Here is a 15,924-nt window from a genome sequence, read left to right on the forward strand (position 1 = left end):
CCCCCCCAAGCTGGCCAAAAGTTCCGGTTGTGTCCAGCGGGGGTCCCGGAGCGGAGGCGAGGTGAATCACGTGACGTCCGCGTCACTCCGACGTGACGCCGACGTCACGTGCTCCTCGCAAAGGAATACAGGAATGGCTTCCTGACTCCCCGCTGGACCACCAGGGAGTTTTGGTAAGTCTTGGGGGGGATTAAGGAGGGTGAGGGGTTTAAATTTTTATTTAGGGAACCGGTGCACGTATGGACATAGCCTCAACTTATGGAATTCTACATATGTCCATATTGACCGAAATTGACCCTCACCTTCGACTTATGGACTTATGAACATAAACTTTTTGTCTGCACATGCAATGTGGATTTCGGGCTCATCATGTGACGAAAATGTTATTAACATCTGTGTAATCCCATCTAAAGATCCACCTTTTTGAAACTGCTTTTAAATCTTATGCCTGATTGTCTGCTTAGTCTTGTTAACTAACTTTCTTTTCTTTTTAACCATTGTCTTGCTTTATGAAATACCCCAAGTCTCTTGTTCTGCATGCTTGTCTCTTTGACCAGGGACTGTCTTTTTGTATATTTGTACAGCGCTGCATATGTCTTGTAGCGCTATAGAAATATTAAGTAGCAGTAGTAGTATTATAGTCATTGCTGATAGAGTTGGATAAAGGTGATTCAATAAATGCAGTGTTCTTAGATCTGGCTTCAGAATTTGACACAGTCTTACACAGGGCCTACGAGTCCCAATAGGTGAACTAGGTGGTTGCCTAGGGCGCCAACCTTTAGGATCGGCAAAAAGTAGCCAAATGGGGCTGCATGCGGAGCCCTCTTGTTTGCAGCCGAGAAATGCAGGGACTCAACAGGCTGCGAGTAGCAGAAACTCGTCGGGCCGTGAGCAGCGCCCATCCTGCTCACGGCCGAGAAAAGCAGAGTCTCGGCAGGCCACGAACAGCACCTTTGTGTGTGTGTGTGTGTGTGTGTGTGAGTGAGAGGGATTGTATCAGTGGCGTAGCCACGGGTGGGCCTGGGTGGGCAGGTGCCCACCCAACTTAGACCCAGGCCCACCCAACTGGCACCGGAACTGCAAGGCTGTCGCGGGATCCCATCCCCGCGACAGCGAACAAGAGAACCCACGCCTCGCGCGCCATCACGGCACACATGGGGAAGCACTGCTGCGGCCGTATGGCCAACCGGTCTTCCTGTTGAGGAGGGGAGGGGGGGGGGAGCGGAAGCGCCGCGCGCAGCTTCCGCTTCCTCCCCCCAATGCAGGAAGATCAGCTGGCCTCTCCTGCTGCCACCCGTTCTCCTGCTATCTTCGGGCCAAACGGCCCGCCGAACCTCCTGTTTGGGGGTGGGGGAGCGGAAGCGCCGCGCACAGCTTCCGCTTTCTCCCCCAAAGCAGGAAGATCAGCTGCCTCTCCTGCTGCCACCGGCCTCCTGCTATCTGCGGGCGTCGGGCCGTATGGCCCGCCGATCTTCCTGCTTGGGGGGGGGGAGGGAGGAAGCGGACGTTGTGCGCTGCGCTTCCGCTCCCCCCCCCCCGACAGGAAGTTCGGCGGGCCGTACGGCCCGACGCCCGAAGATAGCAGGAGTCCGGTGGCAGCAGGAGAGGCAGCTGATCTTCCTGCTTTGGGGGGAGGAAGCGGAAGCTGTGCACGTGCTTGAATGTGTATGTGTGGATGAGAATGGGAGTGTGTGTGGGTGAAAACTGGAGCCTGGGTGTGTATGTGGGTGAGAATGGAAGGTTGAATATGTGGGTGAATGGGAGCTCGAATGTGTGTATGTGTGGTTGCGAATGGGAGCCTGGGTTTGTGTGTGGGTGAGAATGGGAGCTTGAATGTGTGTATGTGTGGGTGAGAATGGAAGCTTGAATATGTGGGTGAATGGGAGCTTGAATGTGTGTATGTGTGGGTGAGAATGGGAGCCTGGGTTTGTGGGTGGATGAGAATGGGAGCTTGAATGTGTGTATATATGGGTGAGAATGAGAGCCTGGGTTTGTGTGGGTGGGTGAGAATGGAAGCTTGAATATGTGGATAAGAATGGGTGCTTGAATGTGTGTATGTGTGGGTGAGAATAGGACCTTAAATGTGTATATGTATGGATGAGAATGGGAGCTTGAATATGTGTGGGTGAGACTGGGAGCATGGGTTTGTGGGTGAGAATGGGAGTCTGGGTTTATGTGTGTGGGTGAGAATGGGTGCCTGGATGTGCGTCTGTGTGTGCATAAGAATATAAGCCTGGGGAGGGGTGAGAAAGTGAGAACTTGTATGTGTGTCTGCAGAGAATGTGAGCTTGTGGGGGGGGGGGGGGGGGGGGGGAGAGCATATGAGAGTGAGAGCTTGAGTGTGTGAGAGAAAGCGTGTATGTGTGTGTGTGTGTGTGTGTGTGGAAGGGAAGAAGACAGTAATAGAAGAAAGACACTGAAAAGGAATTAGGAAATGAGCTATAAGGGAAAAAATGGGAAAAAGAGACCAGGACCAACTGATTAGAAAAATACAAAGATCAGACAACAAAGGTAAAAATATATATCTATATTTTGAGATGTTAGCAATTTAAATATAAGCAACACAACCGCTCTCTCAAAATTTATGGACAGGTAGGAGCCGTGTATAAAATCGTAATAATAAGAAGGCTAAAGTACCACAAATCACCTTGAATTATGTTTGTATCATTAAGTAAACCTCATACTTAGGCGTAGATGTGAATGCTATGCTGCATAATTTGGCATTATTTATCAGTAAAAAAACAACTAGTAGACCTGCATGCCTACAGCCCACCCATGTTAACCTTGTGCCCACCCAAAAAATCAATTCTGGCTACGCCACTGGATTGTATATGTACAAGAGAGCAATGGTGTTAGTGAGAGAGAGAGAGAGGGAGCCTATGTAAGGGTGCGTGTGTGAATGAGACAAGGAACCTAAGTGTGTGTAAGAGAGGGGACCTGTCTGAGTGAATGAGACCAGAGCTGGGGCCTGGACTGGGGGGAGGGGGGCAGGCGCAAGGCAGAAGGTTTGCGTAGGGCACTTAATACCCTTGCACCAGTCCTGGTCTCACATAAAATTTTAATTAAGAAACTGTACTCTTTTGGAGTGTGAGGGCAAGTGCTAGAGTGGTTTAAATCTTTCCTTGCAGAATGCACTTTCCATGCTCATTGGAATGATATCACCTTGGAGCCTAGATCTCTAAGGGAAGGGGTCCTTCAGGGGTCGGTGTTTTCTGCCACATTATTTAATTTTTTGGCTCATCTAGCTTGGCTCTTGAGGTCCCTGGGAGTGAAATTTAAATTCTATGCTGATGATATTCATTTTCTCTGCCCAGTGAACCATGCACTGGCAGATATAAATGGGCAAATCACAAGTTGTTTGAAGAAAGTTGAGGAATGGATGATAGAAAATAAGATAATATTGAATATAACAAAGCTGAGATGCTCTGGCTAAGCCATATAGTCCCAGTGGAAAAAGCACCTAAAATTACAAATGATGGAAAGGTATTTTTTTTATACAGGGAGATTCACTCGAAAGAGGCCCCAAATATTCTGTAATAACTCTCACTAGGATGAAGCAATCTAAACAAAACAACGTGCAATGTGCTCCTCAGTATATGGAGCTTTGAACAAGCGGGGGTGCCCTCGCGTTGGAGTGATGAGGTAGGCGCTGGACAGCTGTCACGATGTTTAACCTCCATTTGTGACTTCAGGATGCATAACTCCGTACCCCTTCACTCAGTCATTTGACTTCTCATCCGGATGGTGGTGTACAGTATTGAGCAGTGCGTCTTCATGGTGCGAACCTATTGGGTCACTAATTAATTTAAGCGATGTCAGAATGAATTTAGGAAGAAATATGGTGTTTGTGAGGTACCCTCAAATATTTTTATTTAGAAGATGGTATAGAAACTGGAAATAATGGGATCATCGATCCTTTGTCATGGTGGAGGCTGTCCGAAAATGTTGCAGTACACATTCGATGACGTGTAACATAGTCTGGAGCAGTTGCCTACGAAACCTCTGGGTCGCCTAACGCAGGAGATTGGGAGATCATATTCAGCATGTCAAAGAGCTGCACAAAGGGCAAAATTGCATGCATATCATGACACCATCGTTCAGGAGCTCAAAGCGAGTGATATGGAGAAAAGGGTCAGATACGGTCACTGGATCCAGGCAATTGTAAGGGAGAATGAAGAAATATTGGACATCATATGGTTCTCAGTTGAGGCGTGATTCCATTTGTTGGATTATATTAACTCGCAAAAACACCCGTATATGTGCTGCTGAAAATCCCTTTGCCACTCACCAAAAACCACTCCATGCTCAAAAACTCAGTGTATGGTATGCGATGTCCTGATTACGCATCATAGGCCCCATTTTCTTTGACACTACCATGAACACTGATGTGTACCTGGACATTTTTTAACAGTTTGTGAATCAACTGGATGATCGTGAGTTAACAGAAGGTTACATCCAGCAAGATGGAGCAAAGTGTATTACATCGGCAAAGAGCATAGCAGAAATTGAGTCCTTTTTCGACAACAGGGTAATTTCAAAGGGGCTTTGGCCACCATGGTTGCCGGATCTGACACCTCCAGACTTCTTCCTTTAGGGTATGCTCAAAGGAAAAGTCTATCGGAACAAGCCTCACACTGTGGAAGATTTGAAGGAAAACATCCAACGTGAAATTGCTGCTATTCCCCCCAATGTGCTCACAGACATGTTCAGGAACATGGAGCTCCATGTCGAAATGTGTCTGGCGGAAAACGGTGATCACTTCCAGCATCGCATGTAATGCAAAAGATTACACATATGTCAAGATATGTAGCGTATTTTTTTGGTTCAGTTTGCTTCATCCTAACAGAAGTTACAGCAGAATATTTGGGGCCTCTTTCGAGTGAATCTCTCTGTATATAGAACTGAGGGGCATAGGGATTATTTTAAATGCTGATTTATCTTTTAATCCACAGTTAAGAAAAGTGATGAAAGCTGCTTATTTTAAATTGAGTGGTGTGGTATTTGTGTTATATACTGAGATAAGATGATATTCAAATAGTGGAGCAAAGTTTGGTTCTCACAACATTGGATTATTGTAACAACATTTACAATGGGCTGCCAAAAAATGCAGCTAGAATATTACAACTAATACAAAACTCGGCCACGAGACCTATAGGAGGAGTCCCAGTGAGAAGTCATATAACGCCAATATTGTCAAAATTACACTGGTGACCCATTGTCCAGAAAGTGAAATTTAAATGCATCATGCTGGTATTTAAAGCCCATTTACAAACTGGACTGAGTTATTTAAGGAATTTGTTAATCCATATGAGCCAGAGAGAGTATTGCGATCAAGTGAGCAAGGCCTTTTGATTGTTCCCTTGATTAGAGAGTGTCGATTAATGAATACTTGGAAGCGGCCTACCCTGTGGAACAATCTTCCAGGGGTGTTAAGGAAAGAAAATGACAAAGAAATTTCAGAAGTGTGTAAAACTCTTGTTATTTCAGGAAGCTTTTGTTGATTATTGTGTTAGAGTTGTCCTTAACTTTGAGCGTTAAACATGATGTGCAGACAGATTTTGTTTTACATGAATGTGTTATTAACGTATTCATTTTATAATGTTGTTTTAATAGTTTTTATGAGACTTTATGTTGATTTGTACTCCACATCAGACAGCTTTGCTGAGAGCAGAATATCAATTTTATAAATAAATAAATAAACATTTATCACTGCCCTACCTCTCCTTTTGCTCCTTTTATACCATCTTCACCCTATGTGGAGGTAGAGAGAAAGAACAGTGGAATTTACCATTGATTCAGTATTCAAATGACCAGGTTATAATTCCTCACCAGTAAATTATGCAAAACAGGTGAAGAAATAATGAGTGTTCATACCTTCAACCCTGGAGCACCAGAGCTTCCAGCTTCCCCTTTCATACCCTTAAATCAAACAGAAGAAACACACCTTAAAAATCTTCTGAAAATCTGGGACAACATTATCACTCCTTACATGATGTCTAGGTCCCCTGTACCTCTAAAACACAGAAGTATGAAAATCAGTAACCCTTGAATCATTCTGAACCTCTGAAATGACCTGTGTTGTACTGTTTTTAGTTTCATTTCATTCAATTTAAATTTTTCTTCCTCTTCTTATCTCTCCCATGGAACACATGCAGTTGTTAGAACTGGGAAAATAGCCAGCACTTTTTTTTTAAAGATAAGCAACAGAGAATGACCTTTATTATTGATGTATTCTAGCTTGGCAAAGTTCCCAGAGTTTGTGTCTTAACTAGCACTGAATTCTAGACAAATGATGATGTCTTTTGACCTTCTGCAATTAGTATAGACATATGCCTATTTCAAATAGTATTTCACATATTTAATCATTAGGAGTTTTAGATGCTCAATGTCTATAGTACTTTGACATTACTTTATCTGTACTCAGGTGCTCTTCTGTCAATTAGACAGATTGATGAAGCAAGATCAAGGCACACAGGTGTCTCGACAAAGCACATCTGATGTAAAGATTAAAGAATTTTTATAGCTAAATTTTCCTGGACATGTAACCTGACATATATGTAATTGTTAAGTAATTAGAACACGAGGCCAGATGTCTCTGAGAAAGTTTAACTTGACTTATATTGAAATAGAATTAGTATAAGCCATAAAGGTCAGCAAGACAAAGAGTATATTTACCATGAAATCCAGACGCTCGAGGCTGCTGTTCTAACCTGAGTATGGCATGCCTAAGACCTCAATCGATTTAACTTATATTTGGTAAGAAACCATTTATATTTTTTTGTATCTGTGATATGACTTGCTCAATTAAATACTTTCCTCATGTAAAATAAAAATTATATTCTTCTTTTTTAAGAATATATTTCTTAGTTACTGAATGGCTCTGATCTCATAAATAATTAACTGAGCTCAAAATGATGTATCAACTCTAAGGAACACTGATATGTTAAACTTATGTGACATGGGGTTCTAAGTAGAACTGGTAACCCATAAAGGGACTTCTTATAAAAGTCTCATTCACCTAGAGCTGCCTATCAGAGAAGAACCAAGACACTTCCTTCCTTGGGTAACCATCTCTTCAGTAGTTTTATACAAAAGTATGTATTCCTTAGAGATGTGCTTTGGGTAAAAATTTTGTGTTGGGCTTCATTTCGGGCCCCCCCCCCCCCCCCCCAGTGGGAATTTCATTTTTCCCGCGGTTCGGGTTTTTTTTGGGGGGGCCCTGATTTTCGGGTTAGTGCACACTAACTCCCGATAGTGCGCACTAACCTGGAAGAGTTAGTGCGCACTATCGGGAGTTAGCACGCACTAACTAAAAAATGAATTTTTTCCGAAATTTTGGAAAAAATTAAATTGTTTTTTGGTTCGTCCGAACCATTCCGAATTAGGCAATTTCATTGACATTGCCTAATTCGGGGAAAAACGATTGCACATCCCTAATTTCTACACAGCCTGCAATCATTGCCTTCTGAGTCTATCAAGCAATTTGCATGTAAATATGGGAGATCAGAACTGATTTACTTCAACATTACAAATCTCTCATTTTGCTTTTTAAAAATTATTATTTTCTATTAGGGTCTTGGCAGACCACCAAAGGCCAAGGTAGAAGCTCCAGGAGAGTTCAGACTTCTGTACAAACTAACCTGAAGGAGGCCACCTCTCCTGATGGAGAAGCAGTTACAGAGCCTCTGGAAGATGTGCCCTCACAGAGGGTTTACAGCACACTGACTGCAATAAAGGGCAAGGCATTTTGGACCTGTAAGGGTCTAGTCATTAAACGGTGATAAAGGATTTAATTGCTGTAATCAATAAGGTGTTGTTACATACAAGGACATATCATGTGGAAAACCCATTTTCACTGCAGTGATAAGTTTCCCATGAGAAAAAACAAAGATATGGAAATAGCCTTGCCAAGCAGGGAATCTTGCATATTTTTTATAATAATGAGCCAGAATATTGCATAAAATAGAAACAGCATTCAAATGTAGAAACACCATTAATTTTGGTATTCAGGGACCTTTCAGTAAACTATGATAACCTCCAACAGTCATATTGCAAAGGAAATAATGACTTATTTTTAATGTTAACTCCAGGCTGATGATAAATTGTAAATAATGTGCCACAAAATGCACCAGATAAGGGGAAATCAAAAGGATCTGTGTATATGGGAATCACATCATAACATAACATCCACACCCCAGAAATCACTCCCACCTCCCCACCATTTTCCTTCTGTTGTTTGCCTCCAGCACGTGATAATATAGACTTTAGTGGAAAAACTCCCAGGGCAAGCTTTCTCAAGATTCAAGGAGGTGGGGGAGCAAGGGGATACCATTACCCTTATGCTCCCCCCTTAGTGAATGAATGAATGAATGTAGATCACCCTAGCCAAGCCACAATCCCAACACATACTCCGGGATAAAGAGGCCCCATATCAGGATTCCTCGACACAACACATGACATGCCTACCATCTGGCAGAACAGACCATAACCAACAAGGTCACCCTTTTGCAGGGTCTGATTTATTATGGCTTCAAGAAAGGGGACTGCTGACCTGCAGGGTACTGACCGCGCCACCCAAGGTGCCAGTCCACTGCTGACTTGGACTGTGATGCCCGCCTGCACCACATCTGAAATGCCCCTTCCGGCCCAGGTAACTGCATCCCCCTTTCTGCTGTGACATTAACCCTACAATTAAACCCTTCACCATCGTGTGACTACCTAACGTGCTGCTAGCTGCCTCGTTTGTGTATTACAACAATAAACTTGCCACGCTAACTAATAGGGATGTGAATCGGGCTTCGATTGAAAATATCGTATGATATTTTCAAAATCGTCAGAAATCGGGGGCTCCCCCAAAACAATAGGAAAACCCCTCGATATTGTTCATGGGGGTTCTCTTATCGTTTTGGGGGAGGGCGGGAAAAACGGCACACAAAAATAACCCCTAAACCCACCCCAACCCTTTAAAACTAATCCCTTAAATTCCCCCACCCTCCTGACCCCCCAAAAACTTTTTACAGGTACCTGGTGGTCCAGTGGGGGTCCTGGGATATCCATGTGACAGGATATCCGTGCCATTGGCCGGCCCCTGTCACATGGTAGGAGCACTGGATGGCCCGTTCACAACAAACCTAAAACCCTTTACCCTACACCATTGTCTCATCCATGCATTGAGACTCTAGAGCTCTGCCTGCCTCTGGGGTCCTGCAAGTGGAATGAGGAACACTTCTGAGAATGCTACCCTGGAGGTTCTGGATTTCAACTTTCTACCTAAAATCCTAAATTTGGCTTTCAGAACCTCCATCCTACACTTTCCTATGTTATTGGTACCCTCATGTACCAAAATTGCCAGCTCCTCCCCAGCACTATCTAAAATCCTACCTATGTGATGCATGAGGGCCACCACCTTCGCACCAGGCAGGCAAGTTACCAAGCAATCCTCATGTCCACTAATTACCAAGCTATCAACCTGCCTAATAATGGAATCACCAACTACAATGGCCTTCCTAACCCTTCCTTCATGGGCACATACTCCTGGAGACCAATCCTTGGTGTGAGAGGATACTACATCACCTTGAGGGCAGATCCTAGCTACAGGATTGCTTCTTGCCTCATCAACATGATGCTCTCCTTCCAGGTGACTTTTCTCCTCCAAGGCAGAACAGTTGAACGTGTCTAGCAAGTTACAATGATACCCCCAGGATGGCACGACTATGTCTATCATGGATTGTCATGATGTATCCTGTGCCTGGGGGCATTGTATGATGTCCATGGATATCACAAATGCATGACCTTGTCCCAGAAAAGTCACCAGTTCTGATTGGAACTGATGGAGAAACATTTTGGGCAAGAGAAGTCTGATTCACTGGCATCGGCATTGGAGGCATTAACATCGAGGGATCTTGGAGCGGCATCAGTGGAGGTAGCATCATTAGCATTAGGGGAGCATTGATTTTTGCAGTGCCAATGGTCATTAGAGAACCTGGAGAGAGGACATTGTCTGGCTCTTCCCAATTGAAGAAGGCACTAGTTTCTGCCTCTTCAACACTGGCATCAAGAAGTTACAGTGTCAGGTCTTGATGGAAATCAAAGAAGCACTGATATCAACTGTACATGTAATTCCCTTGGCTTGCCTCCATATGAGGCAAATCCAGTGGACCCTTAGGTTACAGTGACTTTAAGCCAATTAAGCCTATGGGATAGTATTAATTTCACACAACCATTAAAAGATTCCCTGTACTGGTGGTGGGACAATACCAATCTGGTCAAGGCATCATCTTCCAAAATTCTCTGATCCAAATTGTGCTTACAACATTGTGTCCAATCTAGGCTGGGGAGCTCATGTAGAGAGGCTCTGCATCTAGTGACTTTGGTCTCCTTAGGAGAAGTTCAATCAGATAACTTCCTAATGCTAAGTGTGATCCAGAACGCTCTAAAGGCTTTTAGAGCTCAGTTGTCCCACAAGGTCATCCTGGTGTAAATGGACAACCAGGTTGTGATGTATTACATCATCAAGCAGGGAGGCATGGCATCATACCTTCTGTATCTGGAGATTGTCCAAACATAGGATTGGACTATCTCTTAAGAGACAGTTCTCATGACTGCATACCTGACTGGTGTGGAGAAAGTTTTGGCAGATAGATTGAGTCGATCCTTGAAATTCCACGAATGGTCCTTGAACTGAGGGGAGGTAGACCAGATATTCTACCAGTGGGGCACATCCATGGTAGATCGGATTGTGTCCTCTCAAAACAGGTAGATCTCATTCTTGTTCCAGAAAGAGGGTAGAACAAACTAGCCATGAATACCTTTGCCCTAAGTGGGGCAAGAGTCTGTTGTATGCGTATCCTCAGATTCTGCTAGTTGCAAAAGCTCTGTTGAAGTTCCTTTTTGGTTGAGACAGATTTGGTTCCCATTCCTCAAGGAGATGTCCATCAGGGAACCAAGCAGACTTCCCCAGATCTCATCATTCCGGATCGGGGTAGGTTGCATCATTCCAATGCCAAGTCCCTGGCATTCACTGCCTGGATGTTGAGAGGTTGACCCTGCAACCCCTTGATTTCTCTGAGGATATGCCTCAAGTCTTTTTGGCTTAAAGAAATTGCTATGGATTTACGAGGAGGAGGTTTGCTTTGGGAAGTGAGCATAAGACCTTAGATCCTTTCTCCTGCTGCACACAAAAACTACTTAATCGCTTTCTATATCTACCTGGAGCTGGCTGTAAGAGTTCACCTTAGTGCAACTTGTGCCTACCATCACCATGCAAAAGGTAAACCTGTTTACGTACAACCTTTAGTCGTCCAGTTTATGCGAGGCATGCTTCATCTGAAGCCTCTCATCAGGCCTTCCACTGAATCTTGGGACCTCAACATGGCTCTATTGCAGCTGATGAAAGCTCTCTTTGAGCCACTGCATTCCTGTGACCTAGAATACCTGACCTGAGAGGTCGTATTTTTTGGTAGTGGTCACTTCAGCATACAGAGTCAGTGAGCTTCAGGCTCTAGTGATTTATTCACTTTATATCACATTTTATCATGATAAGATAGTCTTACATACCAATCCAAAGTTTTTGCCTGAGGTGGTTTCAGAATTCCATCTTTACCTATCAATCATCCTTTCAATATTCTTTGCCAGGCCACATGTCCTGCAATGTCAACAAACACTACATAGTTTGGACTGCAAGAGAGCCATGGCCTTCTACCTGGAGCAGACTGAAGCCCATAGAAAGTCCACCAAACCTTTTGCTTCTTTTGATACTAACAGATTCGGAGATAGCCATTGCCTAACAGATTTTATATAATTGGCTAGCAGATTGCATCTCCTTTGGTTATGCTCATGTGGGGCTGAATCTGGTGGGCCATGTCAAGGCTCATTCTGTCTGAACCATGGCAGCATTGGTGGCTCCCCTGCAATTGGTCTCTATGGCTGTGAAGTGGAGTTCCCTCCATACATTCCGATCTCACTGCTGTTTGGCAGGAATGGCCCATGTGACAGAAGGTTTGGCCAGTCTGTCCTGAGGAATTTGTTTGAGGTGTAGAACACAACTCCATTCCCTCCTAGGGCCTGTTTTTGTTCCAGGATGCTTCTTCTAGGCAAGGTACATTAAAAAAAAAAAGGATAGTTGCAAACAAAAATATTGCTCTGCCCACTGTCACATGTTATTATTGTTCCTTCTTTTTTCGCTGGAGGCAGCCTGTAGCTAGGGATTGCCCATGTGTGAGGACTGCAATCCTGTTTGTCCTCAGATAAAGCAGAGTTTCTTACCTGTAGCAGATGTTCTTTGAGGACAGCGGAATATCAGTCTCCATGAAATCCACCCACCTCCCCATGGAGTTGATTTCTGTGTTTTTTCTGCTAAAATACATGGCTGAGGGACTCCACATGGATGCATGGCATAATGGCATGCGTGGGCATGCTCAGTCACAGTTCTAAAAACCTTTACATAAGTTTTCTGGGCTGGGCTCCATTGGAGAATGACACTAATGTATGAGGACTGACATCCTGCTGTCCCCGGAGAACACCTGTTACAAGTAAGCAACTCTACTTTTCTCAGTGATCCAGCAGCAGGAAGAGGAGGAGAGCAGCATTAATTCAGATCATGTCCTCCTCCTCTGTCACCCATGACCTGACTGCTGCTTTGAATTATGTGGAACACTGTATAGCTATGCATTCAAAGCAGCTGTTGGTCCCCACACAGCAGAGGAAGAAGACATGGCCTAACATCAGTGTACGGTGGCAGGGGGAGAGAAGAAGAAAGTACTGCATGACAGTTTCTACCTCTACAGCCTGATTTGTTTCCCTGGTCTTCCATGATGATTCTGTTGGGACAGGTAAATTCCACAAGAAGGGGCAGATTTTATGGAACTTCCTCTGGCCATGGAATCATGGAAGAACAGGAGCCTTGGTCTAGATACCTTAAATATGTCTGGATCAAGGGATATTCTACTAATCAGCACTATGTACATTTAGCAGTCCTACAGAAATGATAAGTGGTAATAATTGTAGCAGTAGTCACAAACACGTTACAGTTCATTTACCTACCAGCAGGAAAATTTCCTTCTCTCAAACCATGTTAGACTCATATTGATCCCTGTAGAGAAACTACATGCTAGAATATCTCACCTTGGACACACACGCAGAACATAGACTCTCACCAAATATAGAATAAAGGACCCAAAATTAGAAATGTGCAGACAAAAATTGAAATGGATATCCCAAGAAATCAGACTCTGCAGGTAGATATACTGGTGAAACAGAACCAGAAATGCATTTCCTCCTACACTGGGCAAAATACAAGGATAGCAGAGATGCACTTTTCCCAAAACAAACAGAAAATCACAGTCCTCCCACCAAAACATGAGCAGGAAAATCTCCATATAATCCTGGGGGAAAAAAGAGGAACAGTAGCCATACTAGAAAAACATGTTGTATGTTTCCATTACGGCAGAAATGTAAACGGACTATAGACAACACCAACCAGCACCAAAATCTGCTATAGAAATGACTGTAGTAGTAGTTACTGTCCTTTGTAATTTTATTTTACTTTTATTACTACTGTATTATATATTTTGTTCTCTTCTTTTTTAACCACTTTTTCAGGTTGGTTCAGTAGAGTTCATGCTAAAAATTTCTTGGGATGGCATCCAGTTGTGAAATCTATTGCGCAATATCTAAGAATTACCGCACCAAAAAGGACGGAAATGAAAATGTTTAGATGTGATCGAGCTGAATAGACAAATCTTAGTGAATAAGGTGAAAGCATCTGCTTTCTAGCCTGACTTTTACTTTTTTGATTGTGTATGTGATATGCAGCAGTATTTAACAAATAAACCTCTTAAGAACCAAAATTAGCTGGTACAGCCTTTTAATGGGTTGCTTTGCTTGTCTCAGAAGTTGAGACCTGGCCACACCCATAACATCCACTTCATCGATGTGTAGTTTATAGGCATGCTCTGTCGGGTATGTTGATGTTGCCAGCATAAAAATATACCAGGGAAGAAATCAGGGCAATCATCAGATTAACAAATAAATTGAAAGGTGACAAACAAAGTAATGAAAATCCATAGAGAAAAGGAAGAGTATCAAGAAGTGCTTATATAAATATATATAAAACTTCAATACAGGTGAGACACCTACCGAAAACAGTTGTTTATAATCATCGCTCCTTGATACATCTTTTTTAAAAGATTTTTACTTTGCAATTCAAATGAAAAAATAAATCTCAGACCCTGATTCCCAAAATAGTCAATAATTGAAAAAAGTCCAAATACATTTTCAATTAGGGCAACAGAAGTACTTATCTTGACGCTTTCAGGTACCATTCTAAAGTGTAAAGAACTAATGGCACATCACAAGAAAAATGAGGTTGAGAATCCTGACCCAGCTGAGTTTCATGCTGGCTGACGTTGCCAGCATGCCATTTCTGCAGTTTATTAAGAAAATCTTAATGTGGCAATGTGCCACTACGCTAATGCAGCTGATAATGCATTTCCTTATAAAAAGTACAATCAACTTGAAGGTTTACTGTATTTGCTATTGTTTCTTGGTAGTTAGGATACATTCCTAAACTGAATGGTTAGAAATATAATCTATCTGCTTGCTAATGTAGAGATCCCACTGGATCTCCACTATAATTCTGGCCTAATGTTAGGACCATGCAGCACAACAGTAGGGCAGGGGTGGCCAACTCTGGTCATCAAGAGCCACAAATAGGTCTGGTTTTCAGGATATCCACAATGAATTTGCATGAGATAGATTTGCATAATTGGGAGGCAGTGCATGCAAATGTACCTCATGCATATTCTTTGTGGATATCCTGAAGACCAGAGCTGTTTGTGACTACTGAGAACTGGAGATGGCCACCCCTAAAGTAGAGGGATGTACCATCTTGCCACAGCACCCCCACTGGAGTTTACTGCGATGGTATTTTTATGCCTGCATATTAGCAGGTGACCCCTAGGTTCAGCATGACATTTTTGTTTAGAAGATGAAGTAAGACGATCTATCATTTGTAGTTCTCCTAGTCTCACTCAGTATTAGCTCGAAACCTTTGCTGAATAGGTTAGGAAATAAGAAATTCACATATTCTGACTGATATTGTTGTGAGGTTTTTCAGTACTTTTGAGTGCCTGGAAGTTTTATTTGGAAGGAAGCTTTCTGTCTACTCTTCCTGTCAGTGAAAGAGGAGTAAGAGAAAAGGTAGCATATTTCTCTTTTTGAAGGATCCCAGCGACTTTTAGGAGATGTAGAAAAAATACCATGTGCAGGATGAGAGGAGAGACCTAAGCCTCCCCCACTGGAGTTTCTACGAAGGAGAAACAGGAAAGGAAAGGTTTGGAGATTTTGGATTCAAGCAAGGGATCACCGGTATTTGGAAGGGGAGATCTATCAGGGATAGGATGTACATTTCGACTCACTCTGTGTGGCCTAACATTCCACTAACATGAAGAAAGGGGAGCCTGGGGAAACTACTAAGGGACCACAGACACAGATCAAGTTGGCTTTTGTTTAGTGAAATAATTATGGAAGTTACATAAAGAACATGTGCTTGGTGTGATCTGATTACCAAGGATAAGTTGAACTTAATTTGGAACATCCTACTTGAATATCAGACTGTTGTTGGCATAGAGAATTACAGAGACCAAGAGATTTATCCTACACCCAGTCAGAGACTTTTATGCAACTCCTTGGGCCCTGGAGTATATCATTCCCCAACTTGGAGAATCTACACCAGGGTTTGGAGAGACTTTGCCCAGACCATGTCCTGGTACTGAGTGTGACCCCTTTCTTAACAGCAACCTCTAGAAGAGGGGCTACACAAAATAAAACGTTTTCTGCAGCAAAGTCTCACCTGGTTTCCTTTTCTTCCAGCATCTCCCACTGCACCCTGCAAGACATTACAAATTTTACTTAACAAAATTGCAC

The 15,924-nt window shown here is 43.2% G+C and overlaps 1 protein-coding gene across 1 annotated transcript in view; it reads right to left on the bottom strand.

Moving 5' to 3' along the window:
• The window catches only part of LOC115083340 (collagen alpha-1(XXI) chain-like), a 178,615-nt gene that overhangs the window by 47,395 nt on the left and 115,296 nt on the right, over positions 1–15,924 (bottom strand). Inside the window, exons 14-16 of the mRNA XM_029587142.1 lie at positions 15,851–15,886; positions 5,875–5,919; positions 5,719–5,751 (exon numbers count right to left, since the gene is read on the bottom strand). Coding sequence (XP_029443002.1) covers positions 5,719–5,751; positions 5,875–5,919; positions 15,851–15,886 — 114 coding nt within the window. The remainder of the gene's footprint in view (positions 1–5,718; positions 5,752–5,874; positions 5,920–15,850; positions 15,887–15,924) is intronic.

The sequence above is a fragment of the Rhinatrema bivittatum genome, chromosome 2 (assembly GCF_901001135.1).
Source record: "Rhinatrema bivittatum chromosome 2, aRhiBiv1.1, whole genome shotgun sequence".
NCBI classification, from domain to species: domain Eukaryota; kingdom Metazoa; phylum Chordata; class Amphibia; order Gymnophiona; family Rhinatrematidae; genus Rhinatrema; species Rhinatrema bivittatum.